Source organism: Acipenser ruthenus, chromosome 11 (genome assembly GCF_902713425.1).
Source record: "Acipenser ruthenus chromosome 11, fAciRut3.2 maternal haplotype, whole genome shotgun sequence".
NCBI classification, from domain to species: Eukaryota; Metazoa; Chordata; class Actinopteri; order Acipenseriformes; family Acipenseridae; genus Acipenser; species Acipenser ruthenus.
The window spans coordinates 2,433,162-2,452,444 of NC_081199.1; the positions used below are offsets into that span (position 1 = coordinate 2,433,162).

The window sequence follows — 19,283 nt, forward strand, 5'->3', positions numbered from 1 at the left end:
CCAGGCTTTCTGGATATGATATAGGATATACTCAGCCATGCTTTCTGGGTATGATATAGGATATACTCGACCATGCTTTCTGGATATGATATAGGATATACTCAGCCAGGCTTTCTGGATATGATATAGGATATACTCAGCCATGCTTTCTGGATATGATATAGGATATACTCAGCCATGCTTTCTGGATATGATATAGGATATACTCAGCCATGCTTTCTGGATATGATATAGGATATACTCAGCCATGCTTTCTGGATATGATATAGGATATACTCGACCATGCTTTCTGGATATGATATAGGATATACTCAGCCATGCTTTCTGGGTATGATATAGGATATACTCGACCATGCTTTCTGGAAATGATATAGGATATACTCAGCCAGGCTTTCTGGATATGATATAGGATATACTCAGCCATGCTTTCTGGATATGATATAGGATATACTCAGCCATGCTTTCTGGATATGATATAGGATATACTCAGCCATGCTTTCTGGATATGATATAGGATATACTCAGCCAGGCTTTCTGGATATGATATAGGATATACTCAGCCAGGCTTTCTGGATATGATATAGGATATACTCAGCCAGGCTTTCTGGATATGATATAGGATATACTCAGCCATGCTTTCTGGATATGATATAGGATATACTCAGCCATGCTTTCTGGATATGATATAGGATATACTCAGCCAGGCTTTCTGGGTATGATATAGGATATACTCGACCATGCTTTCTGGATATGATATAGGATATACTCAGCCAGGCTTTCTGGATATGATATAGGATATACTCAGCCATGCTTTCTGGGTATGATATAGGATATACTCAGCCATGCTTTCTGGATATGATATAGGATATACTCAGCCATGCTTTCTGGATATGATATAGGATATACTCAGCCATGCTTTCTGGATATGATATAGGATATACTCAGCCATGCTTTCTGGATATGATATAGGATATACTCAGCCATGCTTTCTGGATATGATATAGGATATACTCAGCCAGGCTTTCTGGATATGATATAGGATATACTCAGCCAGGCTTTCTGGGTATGATATAGGATATACTCAGCCATGCTTTCTGGATATGATATAGGATATACTCAGCCAGGCTTTCTGGATATGATATAGGATATACTCAGCCATGCTTTCTGGATATGATATAGGATATACTCAGCCAGGCTTTCTGGATATGATATAGGATATACTCAGCCATGCTTTCTGGGTATGATATAGGATATACTCAGCCATGCTTTCTGGATATGATATAGGATATACTCAGCCATGCTTTCTGGATATGATATAGGATATACTCAGCCATGCTTTCTGGATATGATATAGGATATACTCAGCCAGGCTTTCTGGATATGATATAGGATATACTCAGCCAGGCTTTCTGGATATGATATAGGATATACTCAGCCATGCTTTCTGGATATGATATAGGATATACTCAGCCATGCTTTCTGGGTATGATATAGGATATACTCAGCCATGCTTTCTGGGTATGATATAGGATATACTCAGCCATGCTTTCTGGAAATGATATAGGATATACTCAGCCATGCTTTCTGGATATGATATAGGATATACTCAGCCATGCTTTCTGGATATGATATAGGATATACTCAGCCATGCTTTCTGGGTATGATATAGGATATACTCAGCCATGCTTTCTGGGTATGATATAGGATATACTCAGCCATGCTTTCTGGATATGATATAGGATATACTCAGCCATGCTTTCTGGGTATGATATAGGATATACTCAGCCATGCTTTCTGGGTATGATATAGGATATACTCAGCCATGCTTTCTGGGTATGATATAGGATATACTCAGCCAGGCTTTCTGGATATGATATAGGATATACTCAGCCATGCTTTCTGGATATGATATAGGATATACTCAGCCAGGCTTTCTGGATATGATATAGGATATACTCAGCCATGCTTTCTGGATATGATATAGGATATACTCAGCCAGGCTTTCTGGATATGATATAGGATATACTCAGCCATGCTTTCTGGGTATGATATAGGATATACTCAGCCATGCTTTCTGGGTATGATATAGGATATACTCAGCCAGGCTTTCTGGATATGATATAGGATATACTCAGCCATGCTTTCTGGATATGATATAGGATATACTCAGCCAGGCTTTCTGGATATGATATAGGATATACTCAGCCATGCTTTCTGGGTATGATATAGGATATACTCAGCCAGGCTTTCTGGATATGATATAGGATATACTCAGCCATGCTTTCTGGATATGATATAGGATATACTCAGCCAGGCTTTCTGGATATGATATAGGATATACTCAGCCAGGCTTTCTGGATATGATATAGGATATACTCAGCCATGCTTTCTGGGTATGATATAGGATATACTCAGCCATGCTTTCTGGATATGATATAGGATATACTCAGCCAGGCTTTCTGGATATGATATAGGATATACTCAGCCAGGCTTTCTGGATATGATATAGGATATACTCAGCCATGCTTTCTGGATATGATATAGGATATACTCAGCCAGGCTTTCTGGATATGATATAGGATATACTCAGCCATGCTTTCTGGATATGATATAGGATATACTCAGCCAGGCTTTCTGGATATGATATAGGATATACTCAGCCATGCTTTCTGGATATGATATAGGATATACTCAGCCATGCTTTCTGGGTATGATATAGGATATACTCAGCCATGCTTTCTGGGTATGATATAGGATATACTCAGCCATGCTTTCTGGATATGATATAGGATATACTCAGCCATGCTTTCTGGGTATGATATAGGATATACTCAGCCATGCTTTCTGGGTATGATATAGGATATACTCAGCCATGCTTTCTGGATATGATATAGGATATACTCAGCCATGCTTTCTGGATATGATATAGGATATACTCAGCCATGCTTTCTGGGTATGATATAGGATATACTCAGCCATGCTTTCTGGGTATGATATAGGATATACTCAGCCATGCTTTCTGGGTATGATATAGGATATACTCAGCCATGCTTTCTGGGTATGATATAGGATATACTCAGCCAGGCTTTCTGGGTATGATATAGGATATACTCAGCCATGCTTTCTGGGTATGATATAGGATATACTCAGCCAGGCTTTCTGGGTATGATATAGGATATACTCAGCCATGCTTTCTGGGTATGATATAGGATATACTCAGCCAGGCTTTCTGGATATGATATAGGATATACTCAGCCATGCTTTATGGATATGATATAGGATATACTCAGCCATGCTTTCTGGGTATGATATAGGATATACTCAGCCATGCTTTCTGGGTATGATATAGGATATACTCGGCCAGGCTTTCTGGATATGATATAGGATATACTCGACCAGGCTTTCTGGATATGATATAGGATATACTCGACCATGCTTTATGGATATGATATAGGGTATACTCGACCAGGCTTTCTGGATATAATATAGGATATACTTGGCCAGGCAGTGTAATGCAAACACATCGTTCTGCTAATTGCTGGTAATTGAGGTCTGCTACATCAGAATGCGACAGAGTGGGCTGGTCTGGTGTCAGATTACTCATCAGAATGGGACAGAGTGGGCTGGTCTGGTGTCAGATTACTCATCAGAATGGGACAGAGTGGGCTGGTCTGGTGTCAGATTACTCATCAGAATGGGACAGAGTGGGCTGGTCTGGTGTCAGATTACTCATCAGAATGGGACAGAGTGGGCTGGTCTGGTGTCAGATTACTCATCAGAATGGGACAGAGTGGGCTGGTCTGGTGTCAGATTACTCATCAGAATGGGACAGAGTGGGCTGGTCTGGTGTCAGATTACTCATCAGAATGGGACAGAGTGAGCTGGTCTGGTGTCAGATTACTCATCAGAATGGGACAGAGTGAGCTGGTCTGGTGTCAGCTTACTCATCAGAATGGGACAGAGTGGGCTGGTCTGGTGTCAGATTACTCATCAGAATGGGACAGAGTGAGCTGGTCTGGTGTCAGATTACTCATCAGAATGGGACAGAGTGAGCTGGTCTGGTGTCAGATTACTCATCAGAATGGGACAGAGTGGTCTGGTCTGGTGTCAGATTACTCATCAGAATGGGACAGAGTGAGCTGGTCTGGTGTCAGATTACTCATCAGAATGGGACAGAGTGAGCTGGTCTGGTGTCAGATTACTCATCAGAATGGGACAGAGTGGGCTGGTCTGGTGTCAGATTACTAATCAGAATGGGACAGAGTGAGCTGGTCTGGTGTCAGATTACTCATCAGAATGGGACAGAGTGGGCTGGTCTGGTGTCAGATTACTCATCAGAATGGGACAGAGTGGGCTGGTCTGGTGTCAGATTACTCATCAGAATGGGACAGAGTGGGCTGGTCTGGTGTCAGATTGCTCATTACAATCAGGTCGTCAAGTGCATCTTATCTGTACTACTTTATCATCAGTAAAATACTCGATTGATCGAGTCAGTTTGCCCTGGCCTTGTCCTTGAAACCCATCCTGGGAGATTCGCTCTTTCCCACAATCTGCACAAACTATTGACCCTGCTTTTCCATCCTTATCTACACTTTACCATGCGTGTACTACACTTTACCATGCGTGTACTACATTAGCGTTAAAAAAAAAAAAAAAAAGATTAAACTTTGCTCTCCAGGTTCTGGGAACAGTGAGTGTGTGATTAGCAGATCTGACGTAGACAGTAAACACAGGTATCCAAGACGTTCGCACGTCTCAGACAGCTCCTTCACAAGCAGGACTCACGGCTCTCTCATAATTATTAACTCCACTTGTATATACCGCTGCTGTCCTGCTGAGAGACGTGCGTAGTCAGCCATTGGTGTATGATTCCCTAGAAGTAATATACAGGAGTGGTTTCCACAGAAATAACTAACAGTGTAATTCATCTCTGTTGTTGATTTTCCACAATTTGCCCAGAGTGGAAAATATCATCAATAATCATAGACAACAGCAATATTGGCAATTTGCTTCATCATCAGGTAAGATATCTGTAATACTGAGAACTGCCAGTAGAGGTCAGTATGGGATTACCAAAAGGACTGCCCTGCTCATTGACTCGCTGAAGAGGGCACTGTCCTGAGAACACAAACGTACCACACCACATTTCAGATAGCCTGTAGATACAAAGCATTTTGGTCCTGCAGTATATATACACACACGGAGAGACTGCTATTAGCAGATCTCAGAAAGGGAGAAGGTCTTCAGTGAACTGTGAAGAGATGGAAAGCTCCTCGTCTCCCTGTAGTTGCTAAGGAAGCCTGTCTATATATAAAGGGATCCTGGCTCTCTGAGGGTCTGTGCTGATGAGAAGTGAAGGGACAGAGAGTGCCTGCACCCTGAGGGGCTCTCTCAGTAATGTGAGTATCCAATCCCAGGACTCAGCTGTTACACTGTAATTAATCCCTGCAGACACACTAAACACGTTGCATGAACCAGCCCGCCTGCCTGCCAGACCAGACCCCAGGGTGCAGTGGCCAGTAGGTTATAGGACACATATTGGGAGGGTCGTGTTGGCTTGTAAAAAGGGTGTAACTGAATGAATTTTCATTGTATGCAGAATACAGTTAGAATAGGTATCTTACAGTATGTTACACAGCACAGGCTCTATAAAGCAAGTGTGTAGTAAATGTGGCATGACAACACAGTGAAGTTTCAGTATGCCCAGTCTCTCTCTCACATTCCTAAATGTGTGCCAAAGGCCTGTGTCTATAGCAACTGCCTCCTGACATGTCATTCTATATCCATAGAAACAGCTCTCTTTGTAATGACATCATCCAGTTACCTCGGCAACAGTCCCCTGTGTACTGACATCAGAGGGTAAGGCTGGGCGCAGTTCAATGGAGAAAAGCACTCCTTACAAAATTATAAAAGCTGTTATTACAGTCGCATTAAAAAATAATAATAATAATAATTAAAAAATGTTAAGAGTACACACAGTATCGAACTTCAGTGCAAAACAGACCTGCTTGTGTTCTGTGTATTGGATCAGATGGGACTGTGAGGGAGCTGCTTGTGTTCTGTGTATTGGATCAGAAGGGACTGTGAGGGAGCTGCTTGTGTTCTGTGTATTGGATCAGAAGGGACTGTGAGGGAGCTGCTTGTGTTCTGTGTATTGGATCAGAAGGGACTGTGAGGGAGCTGCTTGTGTTCTGTGTATTGGATCAGAAGGGACTGTGAGGGAGCTGCTTGTGTTCTGTGTATTGGATCAGAAGGGACTGTGAGGGAGATGCTTGAGTTCTGTGTATTGGATCAGAAGAGACTGTGAGGGAGCTGCTTGTGTTCTGTGTATTGGATCAGAAGGGACTGTGAGGGAGCTGCTTGTGTTCTGTGTATTGGATCAGATGGGACTGTGAGGGAGCTGCTTGTGTTCTGTGTATTGGATCAGAAGGGACTGTGAGGGAGATGCTTGAGTTCTGTGTATTGGATCAGAAGGGACTGTGAGGGAGCTGCTTGTGTTCTGTGTATTGGATCAGAAGGGACTGTGAGGGAGCTGCTTGAGTTCTGTGTATTGGATCAGAAGGGACTGTGAGGGAGCTGCTTGTGTTCTGTGTATTGGATCAGAAGGGACTGTGAGGGAGCTGCTTGTGTTCTGTGTATTGGATCAGAAGGGACTGTGAGGGAGATGCTTGAGTTCTGTGTATTGGATCAGATGGGACTGTGAGGGAGCTGCTTGTGTTCTGTGTATTGGATCAGAAGGGACTGTGAGGGAGCTGCTTGTGTTCTGTGTATTGGATCAGAAGGGACTGTGAGGGAGCTGCTCAGTGTTTGTTTAGAAAGAGCGAGCACAGATAATCATGCAATGGTTTACTAGCACTTTCATGTCTCCAAACTGCACTCAAAGTTCAATACACCTCAGCTAGCAAACGCTTCAACTTCTACTGTACTGTAACCCCAGCACACACCACAGAGAGCGTGGGAGTTAATACAGAACGTCTTGTACCAGACTAGTAAACAAGTCACCAGCTATGTGGTATAATAACCCTCATTGTAAACCAATTTGTGTTGGTCAGCCTACGGTTTGAAAGAACTCAAAACTTCCAGGCGGGTTTGGAAGCCTAGCGTGTACTGAAACAAGCAACGGAAAATTGTTTCTTTCTTTTTTCTTTTATCACCAAGTAATATTAAATGTGCCCGCAGTTACCGCAGGCTGGTCTTTTAGTAGCTGCACCAGCCAGTCTGCACAGTCAGCAGAGGAGGGCTTTCAAACTGAGCCACGCTGCAAGCAGACCTGACGCCACCCTGCTGTCTGCATCCGGTAGGGGGCAAGAGAAAGAGGCAGCGTGAGAGAGAAAGAGGAGTGCAGATAGGGAGGAGGCGATTGCATTGCCTAGCAGCTAATACAACCACACCAAAGTGCTGGTCTACAGGTCTCACATTACGTTTTGCTTGTAAAATGATGCAGAGGCTTAATGAATGCTTTATTTCATCCTTGCATCTCTTGGTTGTAAATATGAATGAATTCACTAGTTTTCGTTATAATCAAACTGGAACTTATGGGTGAACGGTCTCCATGCAGAGCTGTTGATTGAACACCATGTTTGTTTTTTTTAGTTTTTTTTTAGATCACAGATTAATGTAAGACAATTTCCTCAAGAGAACACTCACTCACACACACACACATTCAGCAGGGAGCTGTCTGCTGAACAAGACTCACACACTACTGATGTATTACAATATACTACATACATAAAAAGTGTCTCTGTCTCGCATGCCTAACACAAAAACAGCTGCATGTTATCCAGGCTGTTATCTTAGCCTTATTTGGTAAATTTTTTTATTTAAAGCTATGAGGCTATGATAGCATTCTGCATCAGTCTGCTAACGACGACACCAGTACAGGCATATGCAGGTACTGAATTACTTATCAAATGAATAAGATGACTGCAAATGTATTCATTGATTAAACGGGATACAAGGATCTGGTTCACACATCTCCAACAATCACAGGAACAGAGCAGCACACGAGAACAGAGCAGCACACGAGAGCTGCTGGTCGACTCCTACAGCAAAACCCTTTCCCGGGATTATCACTCAATTCAGAATAACGCAGGAATCTTGTGCTGGACACACAAGGGAGCAGCTGTCCGAGTTCATTCACTTAGCATTGGAGAATCCCCCTGAAGGAAGGAGTCTAACATCTGCCCATGCTAATTTAATAAAATGACAAGCTGATGTCCAGCTGTGTGTGCACCTTTAGAAATGACGCCTCTCCCCCTCCCACTCCCTAAAAGAATATTCCATTTCTGTTTCAGTCAGATTTCATGGGCTACGTGTACTCTAGCAAAATGTGTTTGAGAATGCATCTGTGATGTTTTTAAAGAAATTGCCAGGCTGAATCTGTTCATCAGTGTGTGCCTGAGATCAGTGGAGGTGAAATCACTTTATCTGAACAGGAAGAGCCCCCCAGCATTTCCCTTGAGCAGAAACCTCCTTTTAAATCAGGATTCCAATGTATTTTCTCACAATGGGAGGACTGAAAACCTGCAAGAAACACAGAACAGACCAACAAGCAAGACATGACCAAACCCCCGACCCAAGGAAAGACGCGCCTGGCCACGTGGAGATAATACACCTGAAGCAGCATTTATTTGAATCCATTCAATCCAAAACATTTCATTTTAAGTTTGGCATTCCATCCATGTCCATTTCAATGTAGTCTTAATACAATCTGACTGAGAGGCAAACGGTTTAAAATAAAAACACAAATCACAAAGAAAAATATGAAATAAAACACGCTCAACACTGTTTTAGTTAAACAACAGAAACTTGATAAAATGTGTATCTTATACACGTATCAAAACATTTTAAGCACACGTAATGCATTAGGAACCTAAATAAGTGTACATCACATAACTTCACATAAATTACAAACATGGCAAAGAAGAGAACTGTCCTGAAACGGCATGGATTCAAGTCTGTTAACTCAAGAGACACAGCAGTGTAATTCCTACAACAGTCATCTTCCTGTTCCAACAGGTCGCTTAAACATGATCATTTTCACTTTGCATGCACAAGGCATTACACCAGATAAACCATCACATCTCTCGGAGAGTTCAATCACCAAATCATTTTGTAACTTTATTTATGTATTGATTTTTCGCCCCATTAAATAATTCTACTGTCACTAATACTTAACAAATGATCAATATATTAAATATTCTCACCATTTATTTTTTGTTCTTTTTTTTTTTAATTGACTGACATGATGATATGCCAACTGACTTTGCAAACTTTAATATTATTATAATTCTTTTGCGCACAATTCATTTTGCGACTACAGCGAGAAAAAAAAAAAGGTCTCTTTAAATTGCCAACACAAACCCAACATTGCCAACGAAGACGTTATTATTTTTGAGATAAATGTTTCTTGTAATACTGTGACGGGGGGTGGACAGCTGATGGAACCAGCTGTGTCGACAGTAGATACAGTTAGCGCCAGGGTACGCAGCACGGAGGGTAGGGGGTAGTGTAGATGGTGGGGAGGGGGAGGAGGGGAGGCTGGGAAGGGGGAAGGGGGTTGAAGCTCTTCAGTTGTTGGCCTCTCCAGCTTCGTCGTCCTGCTGGTCGCTTGTCCAGAGGGTCAGGTTGTCTCGTAGTAACTGCATGATGAGGGTGGAGTCCTTGTAGGAGTCCTCGTTTAAAGTGTCCAGCTCCGCGATGGCGTCGTCAAAGGCTTGCTTGGCGAGGTGGCACGCCTGCTCGGGCGCGTTCTGGATCTCGTAGTAGAAGACGGAGAAGTTGAGCGCCAGCCCCAGCCTGATGGGGTGGGTGGGCTGCATGTGCTCCTTGCTGATCTCGAAGGCCTCCTTGTACGAAGCCTCAGAAGACTCCACCACGGCTGTCTTCTTCTCGCCGGTGGCCACCTCCGCCAGGTAGCGGTAATAATCTCCCTTCATCTTCAGGTAGAAGACCTTGCTCTCGAACTGCGAGTCGTTGCAGTTCTTGATGAGGAACTTGTCCAGGAGGGACAGCACGTCGTTGCACACCGTCTCCAGCTCCTTCTCGATCTTCTCCCGGTAGGCCCGCACCATCTCCAGCTTCTTCTCGTTGCCGTCGGCGGAGGTCTTCTGCTCGATGCTGCTGATCACCCTCCAGGAGGAGCGCCGCGCCCCGACCACGTTCTTGTAGGCCACCGACAGCAGGTTCCGGTCCTCGTTGGACAGAGCCTCGTTCAGCTCCGTCACCTGCTCGGGTGGAGAAGAGAACAAAAACAAACAAAACAAGATTGAACACCCGTGCTGTTCCCTGTGAGGAGGATCGCAAATCATTTCAAGGAAAACAGCTGACCTACTTAGAAATGTGAGGAATGCCACTGCTTTTCAAGCTCTGGTTTGATTTGACTTTCTACTATTTAAAAAACAAAGTGATAATGTACTTAAGGTAATGTTGTAACATCATCATGGATTTTATCCAACTCGGGTGTAAGCCTTTGCCTCTACCAGCAGAGCTCTAACCCTTATAACCGGTCTGAGCTGGGGCTGCAACATGACTGGTAGCCAGCACCATGGCAACTGACCAGATGACATTGCATTGGAGACCTCCTCTCTTTTGCTCTTGTAGGCTGAGCTGGTAGAGTAGAAGAGGTGAAGGGATGCACCTTTAGAGACTTGCAATCCAACTGCTCTTCAATAGGGTTCTGGGACCTTGGTTCCCCACCTGACTCGTGCGGTATCGCCAGACTGATGGGCAGGGATGACGATAGGGGCACTTGTTGGTATGAGCGGCTATAGAAAATCACTCTGCTAGCAAGTTCTTTATTATGCAGACTGGGCTTTTTTCCAAGATCAAGCAGTAGGGGGGGGGATTCCCTGCATGTGTCACATCTGTCCTGCTTTGCTGTACGTACTCATTTGGGCACAAAGGAAACTTCAGCACAATGAGCTCACATAGCAGGGGAGACATTGTGTTATTAATCCAACTGTTTTTATTAAGTGATTGCAGTTAGCTGAACATTATGCATCTGTATCCCCTTCTGCAGTGGCATCTATAGAAATCCATTTCTTTCAGCTGCAGCTTTGAAGCACTGCCATGGACTGACTTGAAAGAATACTGCTACCCAAGGGCTCAGCCAACTAGTCTAGTTTAGTGCTGAGAATCACTGGCAGCAGACAGCAACTGCAGCAGAGTGGCCTGCTCTCATACCCACGGGATGCAGGGGAGCAATGAGTAGAATGAGATGACATCACAATGCAGCGACATCACTGCCTGCTTTGACTGACTGACACCTGACTGGCTGAGCTGTAGAAAGCTATAGGCTCTGTTCTGAATCCAGGCCCGTTTCTTATGGGATGCTGTTCCGCATACTGGAGATTTCAGTTTTTAGAAAGAAAAAAACAAACATATGCCATAGATAAATGCTATTGTAGTCAATGTAATTGTATGTAATTGATCTGTTGCAATATAATTATATTTGTATGCTCAGTGGGTGGATATGTATGTAATTTTCCTAAACCTGCAAGACAATAATAAACTAGAGTATAATAAAACATAGAAATAGAAAATCTACTGAAATATGCATTATATTATGACAGTATTTGTATCTGCATGTGCACATACATATCCTCATGCAAATGCAGCTGCTGAATAAGACAGCAAACTGCTACAACAGCACTACAATGTACAACATATCTAGTTTCAGTCATTCTGCAGGCAGCCCTGTCTGCCCCATGCTTTCCACTTTGCTCTGCGTTTACCTTGAGGAGCCCCTTTAAACCCCAGTAATGCTGTTACCATAAGTAGCCCTAGCAGACAAATTCAGCTTTACAAACAGTACATGACCATTTGATTTCATCAGAACCTCATAAACATCCATTTATTTTGAAGTCCATGTGAAACACACTGATTGAGAACCAGCGTGTATCATGCCCTCGATTCTGTATTTTTCAAATGACAGTGCATTTAACCAAATACATGGTTTATTATTTACAACAGTAAAAAGAACTCTGCCCCTGCAAAGCATACTGTATAGGACATTACAGTGCGTTTACACAGTGCTTCACATCTGGAGCCCCTGGGTAGGGTTCTAGTGTATTCAAATGGTTCAGTGCTGCTCGGTGCATAGGGGTGTTCCTGTTCAGAACCACTACAAGGGTTCTGGAGCAAACAGAAGGAACCACTGACCCAGAGACCGTGGGCCACAGAAAACACGGTTCTGTTTGCAATGGGTAGAGCATGTCATTATATATGTATGCTCTGCTAAATTGAAAAATAAAATAGTGGTAACTTGATTGTGAACATCAATACCCCTGCATGGCCTGTTCCAACACACCATTTATTCGCCATTGCCATACCAGATGCACACTGAATGCACCGGCGGCGGATTATTACACGGCCGAGTTTGAACAAATGGTTCCTTTGCAAACACGACATCATCATCTGCTTCTCCTGTGCACAGTCCAGGGGCATTAAATTAAAATAGAACGGCGTCGAGTATTTTATTTAATCGTGCCATTTTAAATAAACAGCGCATGTGTTTTTAATCGGCTTCCGTTGCAGAATACAGTAAGATGCACGCTCCCTTCCCTCGCCACTTGCTGCAGTTAACGCCCAGTCTCTGAAATCAATACAATATTATGCAGCTCCTGAATGCAGCGCTGCTCTCCCACAGAAACTGAATTTAGAGTTCAGTCCGCTCGCTTCTTTGTCTTTTCATATGTGACGGTGTTAATCGCTCATCATCGACACAATGAACCCGTCTCTGAGATATCCCGACTACACTGTCACGCCCATGTTGTTTTTTTTTTTTTTACAGCAGACATCATTCATAATATTAAAGAGCTGTGCATTGATTTACTGTATTATCTTTATCATTTGTAATTTTACAAAATAAAAAAGCATCCTGAGTATTATGTGATGACAATTGTTTTAAATATTATATTAGACTAATCCCTAAACCGCGAATGCTTCGATGAAACGTATTATTTATTATTCGTAAGGTTATTAGAAATACACGCACGCTCTACGCATGGCACAGTGGCGTAACATCCTTTCCACGAATCAATCGATTGCTTTTCTTTTGTTCAGCAACGATAACCCAGATAGCTAACCTTGCACTGTACGTAGCCTGCTGTGGCTACCGCACCCATCGCACAGCATCTACCCGAACCCTGCAAACCCTTTCGTGCACCGTCTCTACGTGTCCACGCGTGCGTATTTCATCTTCAAACACAGTTTTAGATTCTGCACTGTGCGGGTTAACGCCAGACCCGCACTCCCTGACGTCAGACCCGCACTCCCTGACGCCAGATCCGCACGCCCTGACGCCAGACCCACACACCCTGACGCCAGACCCGCACGCCCTGACGCCAGACCCGCACTCCCTGACGCAAGACCCGCACGCCCTGACGCCAGACCCGCACGCCCTGACGCCAGACCCACACACCCTGACGCCAGACCGGCCCGCCCTGACGCCAGACCCGCACACCCTGTCGCGATCAAACAGCAAATGACCAAACCCAAGCCGCTCGCTATTTTTACAGTCCCATTTATAATCTGCCCGACACCTCCCCTGCTCGCTGCTACATATCCGTTTTCAGCCAATTCTAAATTCATCGACGCACGCAACTCCACTAAAATTAATAATCCATTTTTAAAACGAGTGCCGAAATATTTGCACCATTCATAAAAAAGAAACCCCACACACCATTCCGTTAAGTGTCTTGAAATACAATCCATATAGTTTGTTATTATTATTATTATTATTATTATTATTATTATTATTATTATTATTATTATCCATAATAAATATAAATAAATCATCTAGACAGAGTATCATAAACGGTCCTGGATGTAAGACATGCCGGTATTCTCGGTGATACTCGACAGATTGGAATCTGGCGGAATTCAAACCTAGTTCTAGAACTCCGTCATATTTCTGTATTTATTATTTTCGTATTCAAAATGAACGGCTCGGTACTTACCGATTTCATCGCAGAAGCCATATCATCGTATCTCTCAGCCTGCTCGGCGAGCCGGGCTCTCTGTACCAGCTGGTCTCGGTCAACCATTATGAGATTATTATATTGTAAGGGTACACGAACACACACACAAAAAACGGGTAAATATGAATTCTCCTTTTTTTGTTTAACCTGTCTCCCTTTTTTTTGTTTAACCTGTCAAATTATTTTTTAACGAAAGCCAACTGTTCTGAACCCTTCTTGTGCTGTTTCCCTTAAGCTGGCCAGAACAGGGGAAAAACAGAAGAGGTTCAGATCTCTTTCAAAAACGTTTCCAAATCTTTATAACGTAAGATTTGTTATGAATGTATCTACTGCCCTCTTTATTTCGCTGGAGCTGCTCAGCTAGTACTATGAGACTCCCACATTCGCTCTTTCTCTCTCTCTCTCTTCCCTCGCTCGCTCGCGCTCTCTCTCTCCTCTCTTCTGCTCTTCTCGCGCTGCCGCTTCCCACGGTGACTCGTGCACTTTGCCGCAGTCGCGCAGGCGCGCTGAAGGTCCCCAGTACGAGGGGGGGGGGGGGTGTATTTGAGGTTGACGTCACCAGCTATAAATAGAATCGCAGACCAGGCAGCCCGACACCTGCGCAATGGGAATGCTGCATTGTGGTGCTGCAGAAGAGGTGGTGCATTGGAGTCACACACACACACACACACGCACACGTTAACTGGCGCCGTGCTTACAATGCATCCAGTGCATTTTATTGCTAGATTAATATGGGCACTTGGTGGAGGATGTACTTTTTAATTTTTTTACTTTGTCCACGTTGGCGCTGCTAGTAGTAGATCGGTCGTGTCTTGCTATTGCAGGATCAATACCCCCCACCGCCTCCCAAACCTCTCTCTGTCACGCTTTCACCCGCTGATATTGACCGGCAGTGCAAAACTGAATCGAGAGACTCTTAACAAAGCCTTCTGTGGCATTGACTGGGCAGCAAGTACGATATGCACTAATATTACTAAGAGCCAAGGACCAGCCCAACACTGGAAAGAATCAGCACAGGGAACAGATTCAGACCGGTTCTGCAGGACTGCAGATTTTATGCCTGTAGGAGCCCTTTGATAATAGTTTCAAACTCTTTCTGTCTGATCTCACAGTCCTCGATTAGCACTAATCTTGGACCGCATTAACATGAAGGCAGTTACTGGAATCAGTGCTAATCAGGGCCGTGACGCTAACGCTGAGCTGTTCATCTGTTCTTCCCAGATGATGGTTTATCAAAAGCTCCCTGGTGTTCAGATTCCTATTACAGATTAGCCAGCCTCCCTGCTCCTCAATGTTAAATCAAGGTGATTGGTCACCTAATGAGGGGCACAGCTGGCATGGGTATAAAAGTGTGATGCTGTGTTTCCATCTCCACTGTGAACCTGGGCTGGAAAACTGCACGACTCCCAGTCTGTTCCAGTATCCAATCACGCAACTCCCAGGCTGCAATGCAGTACTGCTGGAAGGTTTCAGTTTTTTTTAAATGCTTGTCAGTGTTGATGCAATGCGTATAAAAGCTCCATGAATGCAGATGAGCCTGGCTCTTTTGCATAGCAGTTAAGGCACTCGCTTGCAATGTGCGAGGTTGCGTGTTACATTCAAATGCGACATGCTGTTAAGTGTGTAAAGTCATTAGCCAGCGGCTGGTAAGATGCTATTTCTCCTAGCCACAGATTTTGCAGCTTCGGCAAACTGGCCAACTTAATCTGTTATCAGTTCTGCTTCAGTAAACCACAGAGGGGCTGCAAGGGGGCTCACTGTGCTGCTGAGCACTGTTTAAATTCGCACAGACCTGCTCCCAAGAGGCTGGGGGCGAACCGTCTGCCCTGCACATCCCAAGCACGCATCTTAACCGCTGTGCGAAAGAGCCAGGCTCGTCTGCATTCGTGCATATAGAGCTACACCTGTGTTAAAAGGTGCTCTCGTGATAACAATTTGCTCTGCACCTCCAGGCTTGGCTAGTGCTCCTTTACCAGCAGTTTCCGTGTTCAAAACATCTTCTAACGTGCTGCCATGCTGAGTCCCCACATGGCTTTTGACACAGTGCTGTTAGTCATCTTCATTATGAGCATTCTGCATTTACACCCCCCACCCCTTCCTATTGACACACTTCCATCTGCCCAGGATCAAAAGATATTCTGCATACCAGCCCCATCTGTCCAGTCTGTGGATCAATGCGAATTCCTACTGGGAACAGGGGGGAGACTGGAGTAGCTGGGGGCTCCTCTGTGACCAACAGCAGGCTCCACAGCCTCTGATGAGCTCTCACCAGGAGCGAGGGTAGAAGAGGGGCTCCAGAGAGAAAATACCCCCTCCCAGACCAGATGGGAAAGAGAGAGAGAAGGGGAGAGTGAGGGGAGGCTGACGTTGATGAGATATACTAGGGAGATGAGACAGTAGCCGGAAGGGAAGGACAGAAAGAGAGAGATCTATATTCCTGTGCTGAGCTCACAGCTCCAGCTCTTTCTTGGAATGCAGGAGAATGTCAGGGAGATGGAGCAGGGAGGAGGGGAGGTGAGGATTAGTTTACTTGTGCCTGCAATAAGAGCACAGCAACGACACATCCCCCAGCATGACGTCCTCAGAGTTTGGGTTTACTGTGAGCCAGTTCTTCATCAGTAATTCAATATTTTCAATCCTGAGTTGTATTTTCACAGCAATTCATTAATTAACATAAAAAAAAAAAAATCCCACATGAGTATTTCAAATTTAGCAGTCATTAGAAAAAGCTCTCTCTTCTGTGCCACCTCAATACTGAGCCCGTGCTGGGACAGCGTCATTCAAGAGGCCTCCCAAATTGTCCCTCGGCCCCTCCTCCATCTCTTCATATTGATGTCAGCAGGCAGCTCTGCTTATATCAGACAGGGGCTCTTTAATATGACACTGCCAAGGACATGTGTCCCTGCCGGTGCACCTGTATGGTTTGGTATGCGGTATTCGTGTCACTCTTAACACTGTGCTTGTTCTTACATAATTACAAACAATCTGGACTAGATTCTGCTCCAGTGTAAACTGTGCAACACGCCAACGTTACATCAAACTGCTCCAGGTTAACATAACCCACGGCTGGAACATTTCTAGCGTTACTAAGCACAGTAATGCGAGACGATTACAACGACACCATCGAACATTGAACCAGGTGTCCGATTTGGACATGAAATTGATATTTAGAGTGTTTCGTTGTTGTTGTTTTAGTTGGGGTGAGCCATTAAACCCTGCCGCCTTACTTTTCAGACGTGCGTTTGCAACACTGAGCGTGCTCTCGGGTCACAACGCAGCTCACTTTATAAACAACAGGCCCTCCAGTACAGCACTGGGATCAATGTAATTAACACTGCAGGGGTGATGTCACGCTGTCTACCTAGCAACAGAGAGGGAGAGAGAGATAGAGAGGGAGGGAGAGTGTCTAGGACCCAGGTGCAGTGGGTCAGAGGTCAGAGGTCAGTGGTGTGGTGACTGTCCATTACATGGCAGTAAATATATGTACAGTGTATGAAACATTAGCTGGCACTATGAAACGAAATAGTAAATAGCATTTAGCATTATGTTAATACTTTGTATTCCTTGTAACTGTCTTTCAATACAGTTTCATATCACTAGCAAACAGGTGTGATTAATCAATTGAACCAGCCCCTAGTTGTAACCAACATGATTATCTTTTGGTCTTGAAGTCATCAAAACACACAACAAATGGAAAGGCTCAAGTATCTAATTACTTGCCGCTGTAAACGATGCGATATTTTCTCAGGTTTTCTCTACTCTGAAGGTTGTTGCCTCTTCACACACTCCATGTGTCCTGTGGTTTGAAATCCTGTTTGAACCATTCCAATAACACACAAGCAGCTTCATGAAACAGCAGTGCTGCCCTCTGCAGGGAGCCAGTATATTTGAAGAATTAAAGACACGTGAGACACTTTGAACACAGGCAGTGCAGTTGCAGTTTGATTGAGTGCATCGCTCACAACGTGAATATCCAGGCAACTTGATATCATGACATCATTCATAACACATTATACAGCCACACCGGTCAAACCATATCTGCGTCATACAGGTGGTTGAGTTCTGATAATCACAAATCAACAGCACAGCTCCTGGTGCAGTATTTCTTACTGCACATGCCCAAGTAAATCATTAGCAAGCTCTAAAATTAGAGGCATTATTTTAGAGGATAGTGCACATGGTTTATTGATTTCCAGTTGTAAAAGTGTGAGCATCACTAACTGGGTGGGAGGGATGAGGCATGAAGCATGAAGCAAAGCCCACCCCCCCACACACGCACACGCACACGCACACGCACACGCTGCAAGACTGACACTTGTCCTATCAAGACCTATCGCTCCTCCTGTTACTCCCTCAGCAGCTGAACTCCCCGCCTATTGCAGCGAGGATGGCTGGGCTATAGACGGTTCTCATACCTTCAGAAAACACGTTTTTTTGGCAAATTGTTTTTAACAGAGTCCAGGCTGTAGGACAACCCGTTTGTCTCACAGAAATGATATTGACTCTGATGGGGTTGGTGGGGTGGTGGGCTGGTTCTTCTCCCAGTTTCATCCCCAGTGACCAGTGCTGATTCTCCGGTACCTCTCTCCTGCTCCATTTCTTCCTCTCTTCCTTTCCGACCCTCTCCCTCAGTCTCTACCCCTCCTCTATCTCTCCTTCAATCAATCATACACGGTTTAAAGCAAAGCCTTATAACCTCATCATAATTCATGCAATGCCTGAGGTCTCTGTCCCACCATCCCTCTATCTCTCTTTATTCCTCTCCTCTCTCTCTCTCTCCCTGATCTCCTGTCTCCCCCGCGTTCCCTCCCTCCCTCTCTCAGGGGGCGCTGGCGTTCATCTTCTCCAGGCAGCTCTCCCAGAAGCTGACGAGACGGTTGTCCTTGTTGGCGCAGAAGTCGGTGAAGTCCCTGAGCAGCCGGTCGGCCAGCCTCTCGTCTCCGGTGGCCCCGGAGCGCCAGGTCTTGGTCAGCATGGTGTTGTACGCCCAGTTGTAGCCGATCTTCTCCTCTCCGAACAGGCTCTGGTTGGAGGAGCTGGTGGAGTTGCGTCTGCGCCTCTGTTGCCCTGTGTTGTACTTCCTCTTGGAGTAGGGCAGCTGCAGGAACACGGTGCCTGGGGAGCAAAACAACAAACACACAAACAAGCACGCTCAGGAGTTAGAGGGGCAATCTCACTGCCCTAATCCCATACCAGACACTCAGAGTTAGAGGTGCAATCTCACTGCCCTAATCCCATACCAGACACTCAGAGGTAGAGGTGCAATCTCACTGCCCTAATCCCATACCAGACACTCGGAGT

The 19,283-nt window shown here is 44.7% G+C and overlaps 2 protein-coding genes across 6 annotated transcripts in view; both read right to left on the reverse strand.

Moving 5' to 3' along the window:
• Positions 1-8,604: 8,604 nt before the first annotated feature.
• Positions 8,605-14,474, reverse strand: LOC117428225 (14-3-3 protein eta). 2 transcript variants are annotated; one of them, XM_034047051.3, is made up of 2 exons: positions 13,962-14,474; positions 8,605-10,229 (listed from the first exon to the last, which is right to left on the reverse strand). In XM_034047051.3, exons 1-2 carry the CDS (start codon positions 14,046-14,048, stop codon positions 9,570-9,572), a joined length of 747 nt encoding a protein of 248 aa, XP_033902942.3. In that variant the 5' UTR covers positions 14,049-14,474; the 3' UTR covers positions 8,605-9,569. The 2 variants fall into 2 exon arrangements, with proteins under 2 accessions (XP_033902942.3, XP_033902943.3); XM_034047052.3 differs by having other exon boundaries at positions 8,605-10,226; positions 13,962-14,472.
• A 3,352-nt stretch (positions 14,475-17,826) lies between these two features.
• LOC131739356 (GATOR complex protein DEPDC5-like) overlaps positions 17,827-19,283 on the reverse strand; it is a 28,267-nt gene continuing 26,810 nt past the window's right edge. For all 4 annotated transcript variants that reach the window (XM_059032846.1, XM_059032844.1, XM_059032845.1 and 1 more), the window contains one exon: positions 17,827-19,097. In XM_059032846.1, the coding sequence (XP_058888829.1) occupies positions 18,802-19,097 (296 nt within the window). In that variant the 3' untranslated portion in view covers positions 17,827-18,801. The remainder of the gene's footprint in view (positions 19,098-19,283) is intronic.